This window comes from Aristolochia californica, unplaced genomic scaffold (assembly GCF_029961685.1).
Source record: "Aristolochia californica isolate CCGP_79_NKW_82.1479 unplaced genomic scaffold, dmAriCali1.0.hap1 SCAF_9, whole genome shotgun sequence".
NCBI classification, from domain to species: domain Eukaryota; kingdom Viridiplantae; phylum Streptophyta; class Magnoliopsida; order Piperales; family Aristolochiaceae; genus Aristolochia; species Aristolochia californica.
Window position 1 is genome coordinate 4,518,614 of NW_027182290.1, and position 15,111 is coordinate 4,533,724.

Consider the following 15,111-nt stretch of genomic DNA (forward strand, 5'->3'; position numbering starts at 1 on the left):
TGGACTCAAACTGTGTTATAGAGCTCATTCCATGATTATAAGTTCAGCTTTCTAATACCCATTTCAGGCACAAAAGTATCCCTTGTTATATATCATATAGGCAAAAAAGTTTTTCTTGTTTTATTTCATTTAGTACAAGAGATCTTAAAGAAAGAAATACACCCATACACTACATCAGAAGAGAAAAAGATTATCTATAAGACCATAAAATGGTATACAAGTACTTATTGAAGTTACACCCTAAAACAGATACTGTTCTCTGAAGAAAAAGGGGAAAAAGAAAGATATTGCTCAAGATGTAGTATGAGCATGTACATAGAGAAATTCTACAGAGTTGTATAACGAGATCAACAGTAAAGCAGTCAACTTGGATAATGTCCTCATCATGGTGTTCCCTTTATTTACAACTCCACTGGATGCTTTACTCTTCTAGATGACGGATTTTTACTCAATCAACATAGCAAGGCTTGAATGTACCTCTGTTAGTGGCATCCTTTGTAGGCTATGGTTCTATGTGAGGTCATGAACAGAGACTCCCAATAATAGCATCCCACAGTGAGCTAAGAATCAATATGGATACTAAGAAATTGAGAGGTGCAGAATTTCCAATAAAAGAAAAAATAACAAACAAATACCAAATATTTTATAATTTAGACCAAAGAAAACAATGTGATCGTCCCGATTAATATTTAATTGTTGGTATCAAGTCCTAATGATGGAGGGTTGTGTGGCTTGTGTCAGGTGGAAGGATCTCCAGCATAAAACCAATATCACATCTCATAAGTCCCAAGAATAGGATTCACATGACCAATCCTAACACAAGAACAATCAGCGTGCTCCCCTTATCCTGTCAAAGAGGTAGAATATTGGAGCCTTATCAATATAGATTGCTTTCCCAACTACTGACTTAGAGTGATACGTCCATGCAGGGCCCAGAAACCATGACATAGCAGCTCCACCGAGCAAGCCTCCCATCTGAAATTTCGAATCTTATATCAAAATCATGATTTCAAAACCAAATAAATAAACCAGGACACTACACTTACGTGGCCCCAGTTGTCAATTCCCTTGAATAGAACTCCAACAAGCTGCAGAAGCATAATTGTTAGGGATCAGCATATACTGGATGAAAACAATTTCGATTGGAAAGAGATGGTTTTACCATGTTTAGCGCAACCACATTTGCTATATGCCGTAAATCTTCTGTACCCCCTCCAGTGAGATTTCTGTGCCTCCAAACAAACACAGCAGTGGAACCTACCTGAACTAAGGCAATGAAAGAAGAAATGAGCCATGGAGGTGGCAACTGAAGCATTGCTCTGCTGCATCGTTTGTAGTATCTTAAATTTTCACTTTGAAATCCAAGAGTACATTGGGTACAAAGAGCATGTCATAGGAGAAAGAAAGTTTAATTTCCACCAGTCTTCCTGATGATCAGTTTACTATGGTAGTTGATTTTCAGGTTTTGAAAAAATACAAGAATACCTAAAAAAATATAACAACCATATGCAACAAAAGACTTGCAGCCATATGTAAAAATACATATATTTTGAAAGCTACTAATGATGGATAAACCACAGAATGAGTAGGTGGATTCTTCTATAAAAAATCAAGATCACTATGCATAGGATCGTCAGACAAGCCAAAGAATAAATCCACAAAGGAAACAAGTAAACTAGGGAAAATAATGCACCATATGGTCAATTAAAGTGGAAAAAGACACCATTAAACCATGAGAAAAAAACTTGTTCAGGATACAAAATGGAGATTGGTAACAGCTGTTTGAAGATTTTGGCCCCATCAATTGCATCGTATGATAGGGTAAAATAATATCCAGAGATTGATCTGTCAGGAATTGCAGTTTTCACTCAACAAACAGGGCTCTACACTCATGACAAAAAGTATCATTGTTATAGACATTTTTCCCAAAAATAAAATTTAAACTCTGATGAGAAATTAAGAATTACCAGTCCAAAAATAGCTCCAGATGCGCCAACAGAAGGCGATTTGCAGAAGTAGTAACTCATAGTAGAACCTGTTTCACAACCAACTTAATCAGAAATGTAACTGTGTAGACGAAATTCATTGACCAAAGAGAATGAATTTAGTACTTGCTATTATGGAAGTGATGTAAACTGCAAGAAATCTTCTGGGTCCACTGAAGTTCTCCACGCCAGGACCAATAGAGTTCAATGAATAACAGTTAACCTGAACAGTAAAGTATTAGAAAAGCACCATGATATCCATGCATTACACCCATGTTGCCATTAAGAGAATAAAATTCAGACCAATAAGTGTCCAACATTTCCATGCAAAAAGGATGAGGTAAGCAATCTCCACAATTGTCCTTGATCGATCAGGCTATTGATCTGCAGAACAGAAGAAACTACTCAGCTAGGCCCATAAAGCAGAATGCTGGTAAGAGAAAGGCAACAGAACTCTACAACTCTAACCTTGGCCCCCCACATTGTCATTTTCCCTCTGGTTGCAATTTGAGCACTGAAAACCCTGGAAACAGGAGGCAACAAAAGAGCCTCTTCAACAAAGATTACTGACTTTTCAAAAGACTGGCACAAAGGAAACACATCACCCTTTAATAATTCTTACATTATCTTGGTTCTATGACAGATGTGACACTTTTTTATTGAAATTAGTTTTGTTTGTTGATTTAAACTTTCCAGATGAGCAAAAAATAAAAGTGCTTTTCGATATAAAATTACCAGGAGATACCAGATCAAAGTATAGGACAAATGAAGAAAACAGAAACAAAGATGGAAAAGATTCTTAAGCCAATCTATGTTTGTTTGCTACCTTTGGTGCTTATAGGCTGGAAGGAACTGTAGAACCTTCTCAGCCAAGTAATCACAGCGAATCGTTTCCATCTTAAGAAATTTGATACTAATGGTTGCATAAAGACTTTCACCTCTTGATGTTAAGATTAGTACTAACAGTAGCATCAAATAACTGTGCTCAGGTATAACAATAAATTTTAAATCCTTTAAACAGCACGTAAAAGACTTGTACAGTTGCATCAAATAAATGTGCTCAGGGTGCTGCAAAGTGTGGCACTGTTTCTGAGGAAAATTTTGACCTCCTACTTTCATTAAATAGTTCACTTAAGTGACTGATATAGAAATGCCACTCTAGGTTAACCTACTTATATCTCCTAGAATACAAGGCATATAAATCTGAAAATTTACCCTAATATCCACCATAACTGGCTAAACACTGTCCAACTCCTAGAGGGAAAATATGTATGTAAAATGACAAAATTACCCATGATACTAACAACTCTAACAAAACATGTATAACTCATTCTAAACTCCTATTAGAAACTAAGAGTCTGAAATAACAAACTCCTTGTACAATAACATAGTAGTACAGATTGGAAATCTAATACCCAAAGATGCTATAACAAAAACAACCTCCACAGAAATATACTTTCTCAAATAGCCAACCAGTCTTGTATGAGAACAATTTAAGAGCTTAGTTTCTGATTTCCATTAGTTCAGGAGGTTTCTTAATTTATATACACACAACAAGGAGAAGGAGATTTGTTGAAGAAGAAATAAAAATTGAAAACGAAGGACACAGGTAACGAATACCCGCAAAAATACAAGAATGAATCTCTAGTTGAGAGGTAAGGAGCTCCGACAACAAGGTGTTGATGAGAGATACCCATTCTAGCCAAGGCATCATACACACCGTTATCAAGACAAACATGTTACTTCCGAGGTTTTTGGCATATTGTTTTGATACCTAACATGTGGTCTCAAAGCAAGCATTAAGCTGTGATTGACAACATAGAAAGAGGAGAAAAGAAAAAAGAGAAAAAAAAGAAAAAAAAAGGTGTTTCTTTTCTCTTGTTTGGATGTACATGGAAAAAGCAAAAGAAAAGGAGAATTAATAATATCTTAAGTTCAAAATCAAAATTTAGAACAATCAGGGGATTATCATTTATAAATTCATTATAAATAAATACGCATGTGTTGTAATGAATTTGCAATAGTATAATATAAATTTTATTAAAATATTTATTTTAAATGTATAAAATATTTGCATAACATAATATTAAACTGTATACAATAAAAAAATTCCATCTTATAATATTAAACAATCTGAATGGATCCTGATAGAGTTGGATGACCGTAGGGGAATGCCTACGCTGACGAATCTACTGTATACCCAGTTCATGGTAAAGAGTTCTGTGATCGAAGCACTTGGATCAAGTGTAAAGAAACAACGGCCAAAGAACAAGGGATTTGTGGGCAAAATAGACAACGATTGATAAATGTAAGTTTCTCACAAACTTAAATCCTTTGAAAGCAGTGCGTCCTTGTTGAAATCCAATCTTGGATTCACACAGGCCACTTTCATAGACAGAAACTGTGAGAAACAGTAGAAACTTCAACAATATAACAAGAATTACAGACTGAAATTGGTGATACGCAACCAGAATTATTGGAAAATATCTCAACTTGGTAATGCAACAACTGAACATAGTTTATAGTTTCATCTAGTGTAACAGCTTTACCACGGGCAGAGTCATCAGCACCCCGACATTGATAGGGTAAGGACTAAAGTTCTACTTCAGAATCACAGACGCAAAAGAATGCGATGAATGCAAGTTGGGTAGAGATGAGAAGAGGGATTAACAAGAGACAAGACATGAGAAGAAAATTATTTACAATCTTCGTTTTACCTTCTTCATTTTCTTTCACAAAGCCTAAACCCTAAATCTTTTTCCTCTCATGGACCAAACTCCCCAAAATCTCTCCCGATATAACTCGCCAGCCTCTTGAAAGCACCCACCTCAACATCTGCACACACCCTTAGCAGCTTCCAGCTCTTCCTCCTTAGACTTGGTAGCAGCTCTGCCACTTCTGCAACTGCATCTTCTTCGGTTGCTGCTTTAGTTGCTGCAACTGTGACAATTCCGTTACTGGATTTTCTTGGAATAATAGAGAGGTTTGTTGGTCTTGGTTAGGGTTTGATTTTCGGGATATAAAGGGAAAATAGGCTATCCTTTCTGGGTTCCCATGCAGCATTGAAGGAATACTGGGGAGTAGACTAGGTGCTTTGGCAGAGAGAAGAGAGAAGAGAGAAATGTGAGCTCTTGTTCACAATTCCATCTTTCCAATGGATGCCCAGAACAGGAAATATTGCTTGTTCTTGTTCTGCTAGTAGTATCGGCCTATAGAGGAATGATGGTAATCATGGCTTCAGCCACCATGGTGATTGGCATTGTTGTGAAGGAAACAGTGGCAAGGTCTGGGGAGGAAGGAGCAATTGTCACAAGCCAGGTTTACTTGTTCCACCTATGTCAGGGAAACTTTCTCCACTTCAAATTCAAGCTACATCTGTCGGGGTGGTTGGAGGGAGAAGAAAGAAAGAAGATGACTGAGAGGGAGAGAAAAAGGGTGGACAATAAATTTTCTCCTCCTTTTCTCCTTCTTTTCTTTTCTCTCTGAATTCCTTGTTTTATAGAGAGAAAATACCATAACTAAGAGAGAAAACGTGTTTCTCTTCTATTTTATTTTCTCTCAATGATTCTCTACTTCAAAACAACTATTGGCTTTATCTGCCCCTTTTTTTTTTTTTTTTTCTTTTTTTGTGGCTGCCAAATTTCATGGTCTAAGTCTCTTGTTAGAATCCTAGAGAAGGCATCCTACTAAAAGGACTAATCGATGCTAGAGTAAAGCCCTTGTATACGTCGACATGGAAGTGTGGTGGATTATTATGGTTTTATGGGGCCCAACTTGGAGTATCAGTTTGGGTTTAGCCCAGCCTAATACAACATCGATTTAAGGGCCTAACATTCCGCTTTCTATAGTTATAGAGTTTTTTGGTATATTGGCAGGTATCTAGCAGATTTGCTTATTTAGACTAATAGATGTTTTGATCCTGTCAAGCACATGCATGTGCAAAAAGAAGTAAAAAAAACACTGATAGAACGTAACTTACAGATAAAAAAAAAAAAAGGAAAAGAAAAAAGCCTGCCAAGATTTATGTGTGGTGGTCAAGAAAAAATGTGACTTACAAAACATTAATAGCAAGGAGTAAATTGGTCCAAAGCCTGCCGTTGAAAGAATTTCTGCTCAAAATCTTAGACTTTATCTTGCCCTTATCACCTGTTTCAGATCCACTCCCACCAAAGACACATAAGCAAGATTTATTTGTGGCTGAGAATACACCAAACAATGCTTTGAGAAACATATCTCTCTTTGACATCAGTGCTCTTTCATGACAGAGAATCTTGATCCCAAGTCTATGTTTAGAATTACAGAACTCCTGTTAAGTTCAGGATATAAGTGAGCAACAGAAAAGGAATTGTATGCATGCATGCACGGACTGAAGCACAAACAGGTTCTTCATGATCACTGCCATAATGTTTTTTTCTCAAGAAAATAAAACCAGTAAACTTTATTCATATTAAAATGTACTGGGACACAAAAGTAAATTGAAAACATGTTTCAGGATTCAGTTCCACTGCCACAGCTGCATAACAACCAAATAATGTAAAATCTGACATTACAGAGTTAATGCTTGGAATTCTCTGGGATGGCTGGCCAAATATTGAACATGTAAATCACTTTCTTTGTACTTAACATTGTTTATTTTCTACTTAAAAAGTCCATGTCAACCTTAGAAGGCATGTAAGCACAAACGCGCCCATGCACATACCCCACTTGATTTAATCGATCTGCAACAAAATTGGAACAGACTATCATCTCTCCTTAACATCTTCTTATCCCACAGCATAAATTTGACGAGGATTCATAGCATGATAAAACAAACAGAAAAACCTAACCGCAACAAATGCCACTTCCACTGTCTTCTACTTTACTTCATACTTATTACACCTCAGCAAATAGGGCACAAGTTAAGCTTTAAAGCAGTAACACTGTTAACCAGAGACTAATTCAAGCTACACAAAGAAACAACAAAAGATGAAATGGAACGTATTATTTCCCCATTCAACTACAAATATTAACCCCACAAAAAAATTGGATAGCGATTAATGAACTTCTAAATAATTAGAAGTGTTTCTCAAGCAATTCTCATTTCTCAAGTAAATGACAGGAAAACTAAAATGGAACACTTAAGAATTGACGAATTTACATGAATCAAGATGTAGTCTGTCGTAACATTTGACGTAAGTATCGTACGTTTACCTGGACGGACGAGCAAAGGAGAGGGACAATGCGGTTGCGGCGGAGATGGACGTGGAGGAGATGGCCAAGGCGGAGGGAGGCGGAAGTGGTGAGCAGGTCCGCGACTGGAACTGGAATTTGCACTCGCGGGAAAGCCGTCATCGCGCCACCGGCTCCGAAGGTAGCCGAGCGGTTTCCGGAGTGGCCTGAAGCCAGGCAGAGGCTGCCAAGATAGTGCTTCTCTCTCTCCCGGTCTCACTTTCTCTTTCTAACCGTTGTCTTATTCTCTGGGCCAGGACGTTGGTTCAATATTAGTCGGGACCAAACCGGTTCTATCACACAGAAGAGTCTCTTCTCAGTCGAACTGCAATCCTACCATGGATGCTTGTCGCCAACTGAAGACACTCATCTCCTCCCTCATAATCTTCCTCGTCGCCGCCGAAGCCTCAGGGAATCAAGTTTCCGATCACTCTCCGGTTACTCTTTTCCAGAAGTACCTCCGTATCCGAACCGATCATCCTAATCCCGATTACACCGCCGCCATCTCTCTTCTCTCCGCGGAGGCTCGTGCTATCGGTCTCCTATCGAAAGTACTAGAATTCGCCCCTGGAAAACCCGTTCTGCTCCTCACTTGGCTCGGTCGTGATCCATCCCTCCCTTCACTTCTCCTCAACTCGCACCTTGACTCTGTCCCCGCAGAGCCCCAACACTGGGTCAACGCGCCCTTCGCAGCCCACAAGGACGACGCCGGCCGCATCTTCGCCCGCGGCTCCCAGGACGACAAATGTATCGCCATTCAGTACCTGGAGGCCTTCCGAAATCTCAAGGCTTCTGGGTTTTCCCCCCTTCGGACTATCCACGTCTCCTACGTCCCCGATGAGGAGACTGGAGGAGTTGATGGGGCGGAGAAACTCGTGCGATCGAAGGAGTTTGAAGAGATGAATGTTGGGTTCGCGTTGGATGAAGGGCAAGCTAGCGTAAACGACGAGTTTCGGGTGTTTTACGCTGATCGAGTGCCTTGGAAACTGATCGTTAAGGCGGTGGGATCGCCGGCGCACGGGTCGAGGATGTTTGACGGTATGGCGATGGAGAACTTGGCGGAGACGATGGAGGTAATTGGGAATTTCAGGAAGTGTCAGTTTGACAAGGTGAAGGGTGGAGAGAAGCCGGCTTCGGAAGTTGTTTCGGTGAATCCGGTGTATCTAAAAGCTGGAACGCCTTCTCCGACTGTAAGATGATTTCTTAGCTTTTCTCTTTCGCTCTTAGATTCTCCTCTGAACTCAAGCTCAACTTAGCAAACTGAGCATACGTTACATAACATTGTCTTCGAAAGACCACGATCTCCCTTCTCTGTTAAATGAAAACTTAATTGCAGAAACGGTTTATATGATTTTTTTTACTTTGATAGAAGGGTATACACAAAGAAATCTTTAGGTTTTTGTCATTTTTTTATCAGTTTTTTTCTGTAATTGTCCACTTCTCTTTTGGCCTGGTGATTGCAAAGGAAAAGCTATAGTGGTCCTGAAATCTCTCTTTTTTCTCTGTTTATCTATGGTTGGCAAGTTACAGGGAGCAGTTGCGACATTATCCCTTCAATTGTAGAATATTCTTTCGCTAACACGACTGTACTTTCAGAAGTGTTGTTCGTTAATTGTGATAAAGAGCAATGGGCAATCTTTTAGTTTTTTAGGTTTCTTCCATCTGTAGAGACATTTGCTTTCTTCTTTTTATATAAGATGATACTTCGCATTTCATATTGTTATGCGTAGGTTTTAGTTTATTTGGATGTGTTCAATTGTCAGATGGTATTAAATGGTAAGGTTTGCAGGGTTTTGTGATGAATATGCAACCTTCAGAAGCAGAGGCAGGGTTTGACATTCGGTTTCCTCCCACAGAAGATTCAGATCTTTTAAGGAAAAGAATTTTGGATGAATGGGTACCCAGTGGAAGGAACTTGTCATATCAGGTCATACTTTTAATTTTTATATTTTTATTTTTATGGGTTGCAGTTCGATAAAACTGCTGTTTGATGCTGTAACTTGAAATAGTTGATTGAGGTCTTCAAAAACTTGAAAGTAAATCAGAGACAAAACATAATTCTAAAACTTAACATGCAAAGGTTTAAATCAAAATATAGTTGCACTTGATAGCCTGTTACTCTGGACAGTGAAATACTTGCAAATATGCAGATTGAAAATATGAATAGTTTTGTTCAAGTGACACCGCACTCACTAATTCACTATTAAGTCTGTAACAGTTACTATCTCATGCCTGGTTCCAGGCCTAGTAAAGGAGGTGGTATATGATAGAGATAAAGATAAGAGTTAGTTCGAGATAACTTCAACTGTAAATATTGTATCCAGTTACCACACATAGCTGAAGAGTTAATCTTTGCAATCGGAGTCTCTGTAAATCTCTATAAATACCTTACTCCCCATCAATGAATATATAGCTATTACTTCCCTCTTCCTCGTATTCTATTTGGTATCAGAGCTCAATCAGCAATCGCCGACTGCAAGTTTAGAACATTTTTTCACGTTTATGAATTTTGCCTACTCTAGCAGCCCTGATTTAAACAAACAAGGGAAGTATGACCCTCTCCTCCTTTTGGATCCTCTTCATGTGAGTGTCATTGATTCTACTTGGAGCTAGTCATGAGGTTGGTCATTACATTAACCAGCCAGAAGTGAATTTCACAATTAAAATGTACAATTACCATGTGCTTAACTTACTACACCAGAAATGTAAGCCATTCGAAATAACAAATATTTCTACCTGGAGCACATTTATTTTTTTCTGTACAATTTCAGCAATAATGAAGTGTGAGAGGACATGAAGAACTGTAACTTTAGCCATAAGATTAGTTATGGATGGAGCAGAATGTGTGAAGATGAATCGTATGGCTGACACCAAGAGAGTTGGGATAAAGCTAAATGATGATGATAGCACATTCAAGTGATGGTGGAAATTGTACAGACATATTTTGTTCAGTATTTTTGTTTTTGGGAAGTAATACTACATATTCCTCTTTCTATATATGAAATATCCTTGCTTTTAGTTCCACTGAAACTGAAACCTGAATAATTCTTGAGTTCTTTCCACTCAGCTAATTGAGCCAGGACCCGCCAGAGACCATAGAGGAGGACCTATAATGACTGCAACAGATGAGACCAACCCTTGGTGGTCTGTTTTCAAGCAAGCTATTATTGATGCAGGAGGAAAACTTGCAAAGCCTGAAATATTATCTTCCACTACTGATGCTCGATTCCTGCGGCAAAGGGGTATTCCTACTCTCGGATTTTCACCAATGTCGAATACTCCAATCCTCCTCCATGAGCATAATGAGGTGTGTTGCTTGTACCTCCAGTTTTCCATGTCATGTGTGGCTTTTCTGCTATCATTTTTCTTTCCTTTTCTCAACTATCTTTTGGCTTTTCTTCTTTACAGTACCTGGAAGAGACTGTTTTCCTGAAGGGCATTAAAATATATGAATCAGTGATCAGTGCCTTGAGTAGTTTTGGAGGTTAGTCCTGTAACTTGAGTGGTTAGGTTGCTTTTGTCATTGATGTGTGTGTGGGTGGGTGGTGGGGGGGGGGGGGGGGGGGGTGGGTTAATGAATTTTGTTATGTAATAAATACTATTGTTGTTGCTAACAATGGGAGAGGGTGATGTGAAAAACTGGAGTTGAACAGTGTTGTCACTGTTCCTAGTTTGTGCAAGAAAGACAAGGGTTGAAAAAATAAAATTTTCAAACCTGTTATATTTGACTAAAATCAAGTTTCTCTTTTAAGGGTCTCTTTGGAACCCTTAGAAAAGAAAATGAGAATTCGACCATTATTATTTCCCAAAATAGTTAGTAAAAATGAGATAATGATCAAATTCTCCTTTAATTTTAAGTAAATAAGAAAACTTATAATAATATAATAATTATTTTCCTATAATAAAGAATTATAGGAAAGTTAAACTAAGAAGCATTAAATTCGTTCTTGATCACTTACTCTTACTTTTAACCTTATTTTTTATTATTTATAAAATAAATTAATTTATTACTAATATAAATAAAAACAACATTATTGATTTTCACGTCGTTTTTTATGGTAGAAAAAACGTAAAAAAAACTAATCAAAGGGAATTTTTTTCCAATAACCCAATGAGAAAATTAACCAAAGGAAAAATGAATTTCCAATCGTTTTATTTTCTTGTAGTGGCACAAATCGGCTCTTCACATCCCCCCCTTCTGAAAAAAAATTTCATATATACATATATACATACATATATATATATATATATATATATATATATATATATATAACATATTAATAAAAAATCAGCATTCAAAAAATGTACAATAGTTATCAATCTTACCAAAGTGTGATATTACCTTAAGACAAGTCCAACCCATCTATTGATTAGATCTAATTTGTTTATTAATGGACCAACAAACCCCATATCTTGATTTCCATTACTAGGATAGATCAGTTTCTAATTACTTCAATTTTTTTGTATAAACCCTACATTCTAATTTTTGTTTTTTTGAATGTCTTCTCTCCTTTCAACCAAATTAAAGAAGAATGAAATTTTTTGTAATAGTTTTATTTCACTAAATAAACATGTTTTGTTCATTACATTGGCCTTGGATTATGAAATTCATTAAAAAAAAAAATAGGCAGTTGAGGTTGGCCACAACGCGTAAGTGCAGAGAGAGGAGTCAAAGTCAAGAAAAGCCAGCCATCACCTGTGACATGGTACCTCTACTCAAGTGTCCAAATTCCAAACCCATTTTTGTTATCTTCGTTCCCACTCAACCCAGTGTGAAAGAACCTCCATGAGAGAGAAACATGCAGAAAGGCTTGCGTGAGCCATCACATGCTGATGTCCTTCTCTATTATATATTATCTTTTTGTTGTCACTCTTTCTCATAGAATAATACGACTGGTTCAGATCATCAATGGCAGTGTGTGTGAGTTGTTTAGGAAGCTGAGGACTCCTTTTTGGGTCAAGTTGGTTTTGATAGGGTATCAGACTGAAAGGGTGCAGTTCATTTCTAATATTTAAACTTGAAATATGTCCAGCAATTGGAAGATAGAATTAACAAAAGTTGAAACTTGAATGAGAGAAAAGAAAAAGAGTCATTTCTCCAAGGCTTTGACAGAGCTACAGAAAATTCATTTGGCTCAAACACAGTTACAGAAACATTTACAGAATCAATCTAAGCTTAAATAAGATCTTATCGACTGAATTCATTATTCAGGTTGTCGAAGATATCAATGCAACAGAGCGACACGCCTCCGAGGCCAAGTAATAGCTACGCCTCTCTCTCTCTCTCTCTCTCGTTCTATCTCCACCTCGCTGCAATTATTCGCGTATTTGGCGACATGTGAGCTTCAGAATTTTAATATTCTCCGTTGCTTAATTTAAACCTTCGTGGGAAGCATCGCGCTTGGCTCCTTTCAGATGCCCTCTTCCCCAGTTGTGCATAGCGTGTGAGAGATTCCTAGTACGGTTAATACGGCTTGACGACACTCTTCTCACGGCAACGTAAAATGAATAGGAAACTGGTCAAAATGTGAGAGGAGAGGAGGGATTGGGCGATTGTTTTTCGGTTTTGAGGGTATCAATCAAACCCCAATTGGGAATTAAACAAAAAGGGTAAATCGGAGGCTTTGATGGCTGGATCTTACCAACCCCAATACATTCCAGGTCATGTGATACGTTTAAAATGAAATGGAGATGGGAGGAGGAGACCCGGGAAGATGAAGTGAGAAACATTAAAAAATGAGTTGAGGAAGATACACATCAGGTGGGTCTACTGTGGAGTAGATTCCCAAGAGTTGATTAAGTAGTGTTTTAAGTTTTACAAGTCGAAAGTCCAGAAGTCGAGCTCCGAGAGGGAGGAAAATGGCTAGAATGAGGTAAAACCCAATCCATGGAGGTATGAAAGCGTTTGGTGGGTTAGTTGCAGGTTTTTAATAAAATCCCTTGAGGGGCGAGTCTTGACGCGTTTTGGGTTTGCCAGACAGTGATGAAACAGCTAGCTACGCCTTGGCCTGACTCTGCTGTTCCGCTTGTGTATCCCAATAACCGCCTTTCGAAGTCTGACCCTTCATCAAGTCCCCGGAAGTTGCCTATCAGCATCCTGTGATTCTTTCGATCTTCGGCCATGGTTATTTTTCTGTTTTTTTTTAATGCTTAAATGTGTTTTCTTTTATCATTTAGACGAAGAAGAAGATGCTCGTTTCAGTAGATAACCCTGTTAATGATCTTAATGCCCGTATCATCCTGAAAAGTTTGAGCATGTGGGGTGTGGGGCAGAGAGCCGCTGCCTCTGACGATGGGGGGAAGAAGGAGCTTTTTCTTGGGTCAAGCCTTTAATGATAATAGATGAAGATTGCCATGCAAGAAACAAGAGTATCTGCTCATGACGCTCAGCCAGCCTTGCAGAAATGGAGCTTTATCTTTTGCAGAAGACGAAACGGTTATTTAATGGAGAAAAATTAACTTTCCGACGTAACAAAGACAACGCGTTGTTCTGAAATTTCTAGTCTGAAACTGAAAAAGACGCACCTGCTAGGAAGAAAACTGTGTCCATCATGTGCTTGCTAGAATGCAGATGAGAACTTCGAATCCAAACAACCTTTTCTAGCCGTTGAATACTAATACAGATTGCTGGGTTTCTTCATTTGAAAAGAACAAAAAAAATAAAATGAAGAGGACACAGATTTCATTTTGTTAGAAGCAGTGGGCATGAAGAAACCAACCACTCAATCCAAGAAATACCTCATATTCCCTCAATTTCAGGGTCTGTATTTTCTTTTCCCATGGTTTATAGTTCTGTCATTCACCTCCTTTGTCTATAAATAGCCATTAGTATTTAGCTCTTCTTCCATCATCAACATATCACCACCACCCACCATATCTTCATCATCAACATTCGTTCGTCCTTTTATTTCTTGGGCTATCAGACATCAATGGTGAAGATCAGCAAAAACAGCAGTAACCCAGAAAGCACCGTCGGAGTTGCAGACAGGATCCGTTCGAAGCAGACCACATCTTCCGTCTCCCTGAGGAAGAAGCAATACAAGGGAGTGAGAATGAGAAGCTGGGGTTCATGGGTCTCTGAGATTAGGGCGCCAAACCAAAAGACTAGAATCTGGTTGGGTTCCTACGCCACTCCTGAGGCAGCTGCCAGGGCCTATGATGCTGCACTCCTATGCCTCAAGGGCTCTTCTGCCTCCCTCAACTTCCCCATTAGCACATCGTTGATAGATCTCCCCGACGATGCGCTTCTGTCTCCTAAATCAATCCAGAGAGTAGCTGCGGCGGCCGCTGCCAATGCCAATGCCAAAGCCAATGCCACCCCATCGCCGCCTCCTCCCTCAACCTCTTGCTCATCGTCTTCATCTTCGTCATCGGATAACTACGAGGAGATCTTCACACCGGAAAGCTATTTCACGTGCGACACCCATGAGAAGCCATTGCCAAACCCATGGATGGAATTCGATGAACTACATTCGCCAAAGTACGATCAGTTGCTAACCGGGTGTCTACTGTTTGCTCCCCCTGCGACCCCCATGATCGACGAGTTGGACGAAGAAGGCGGCGATATCCGGCTATGGAGCTTCTGCTGATTAATTCCTTCTTACATGGATTTCATACATTGTTTCATTGATTAACTTCGATTGTAGGAGAGATTACTGACAAGGATTGACTCCATTTCAATTTTTTTTCTTTTTTCTACATGATCAAATATTTCTTTCTCAATGTAAGTAGCTCAGGAAGGAAATCAATCCAAAGAGGCTATCTTTTTTATTCAAAAAAATAACAAACAATTACATCAATAGTGTTTATTCCATGGGGTGATCTACCGATAATCTTTGAAGTTTGAGGTAAATAAGAAAACCAATAAATCAAGTAAAGAGTAATTGATGAAAGTAATTAGAGTAAAAATTATTTTTCT

At 38.6% G+C, this 15,111-nt stretch overlaps 3 protein-coding genes across 3 annotated transcripts; 2 read left to right on the plus strand and 1 right to left on the minus strand.

The window, feature by feature from the left end:
- Positions 1-587: 587 nt before the first annotated feature.
- LOC137940326 (RHOMBOID-like protein 10, chloroplastic) lies at positions 588-7,393 on the minus strand. The gene is made up of 9 exons (XM_068785331.1): positions 7,176-7,393; positions 6,041-6,291; positions 2,454-2,508; positions 2,289-2,369; positions 2,112-2,208; positions 1,968-2,035; positions 1,163-1,261; positions 1,047-1,088; positions 588-975 (listed from the first exon to the last, which is right to left on the minus strand). Exons 1-9 carry the CDS (start codon positions 7,314-7,316, stop codon positions 829-831), a joined length of 981 nt encoding a protein of 326 aa, XP_068641432.1. The 5' UTR covers positions 7,317-7,393; the 3' UTR covers positions 588-828.
- Positions 7,394-7,486: 93 nt separating this feature from the next.
- Positions 7,487-10,733, plus strand: LOC137940325 (uncharacterized). The gene is made up of 4 exons (XM_068785330.1): positions 7,487-8,383; positions 8,983-9,120; positions 10,261-10,500; positions 10,602-10,733. The coding sequence occupies exons 1-4, from the start codon at positions 7,532-7,534 to the stop codon at positions 10,680-10,682; spliced, it is 1,311 nt and encodes a 436-aa protein (XP_068641431.1). The 5' UTR covers positions 7,487-7,531; the 3' UTR covers positions 10,683-10,733.
- Positions 10,734-14,082: 3,349 nt separating this feature from the next.
- LOC137940327 (ethylene-responsive transcription factor ERF014) lies at positions 14,083-14,871 on the plus strand. The gene has a single exon (XM_068785332.1). The coding sequence runs from the start codon at positions 14,123-14,125 to the stop codon at positions 14,780-14,782; it is 660 nt and encodes a 219-aa protein (XP_068641433.1). The 5' UTR covers positions 14,083-14,122; the 3' UTR covers positions 14,783-14,871.
- The last annotated feature ends 240 nt before the right edge of the window (positions 14,872-15,111 follow it).

Excerpts from the sequence above, each read along its gene's own strand:
- LOC137940326 (XM_068785331.1), bottom strand. The coding sequence starts at position 7,316 with ATGACGGCTTTCCCGCGAGTGCAAATTCCAGTTCCAGTCGCGGACCTG. Across the intron at positions 2,509-6,040 it reads CTCCTTGCTATTAATGTTTT|GGTTTTCAGTGCTCAAATTG; the intron begins GTAAGTCACATT and ends TCCTGTTTCCAG. Across the intron at positions 2,209-2,288 it reads GAAATGTTGGACACTTATTG|GTTAACTGTTATTCATTGAA; the intron begins GTCTGAATTTTA and ends TTTACTGTTCAG.
- LOC137940325 (XM_068785330.1), top strand. The coding sequence starts at position 7,532 with ATGGATGCTTGTCGCCAACTGAAGACACTCATCTCCTCCCTCATAATC. Across the intron at positions 8,384-8,982 it reads CTGGAACGCCTTCTCCGACT|GGTTTTGTGATGAATATGCA; the intron begins GTAAGATGATTT and ends TAAGGTTTGCAG. Across the intron at positions 10,501-10,601 it reads TCCTCCATGAGCATAATGAG|TACCTGGAAGAGACTGTTTT; the intron begins GTGTGTTGCTTG and ends TCTTCTTTACAG.
- LOC137940327 (XM_068785332.1), top strand. The coding sequence starts at position 14,123 with ATGGTGAAGATCAGCAAAAACAGCAGTAACCCAGAAAGCACCGTCGGA.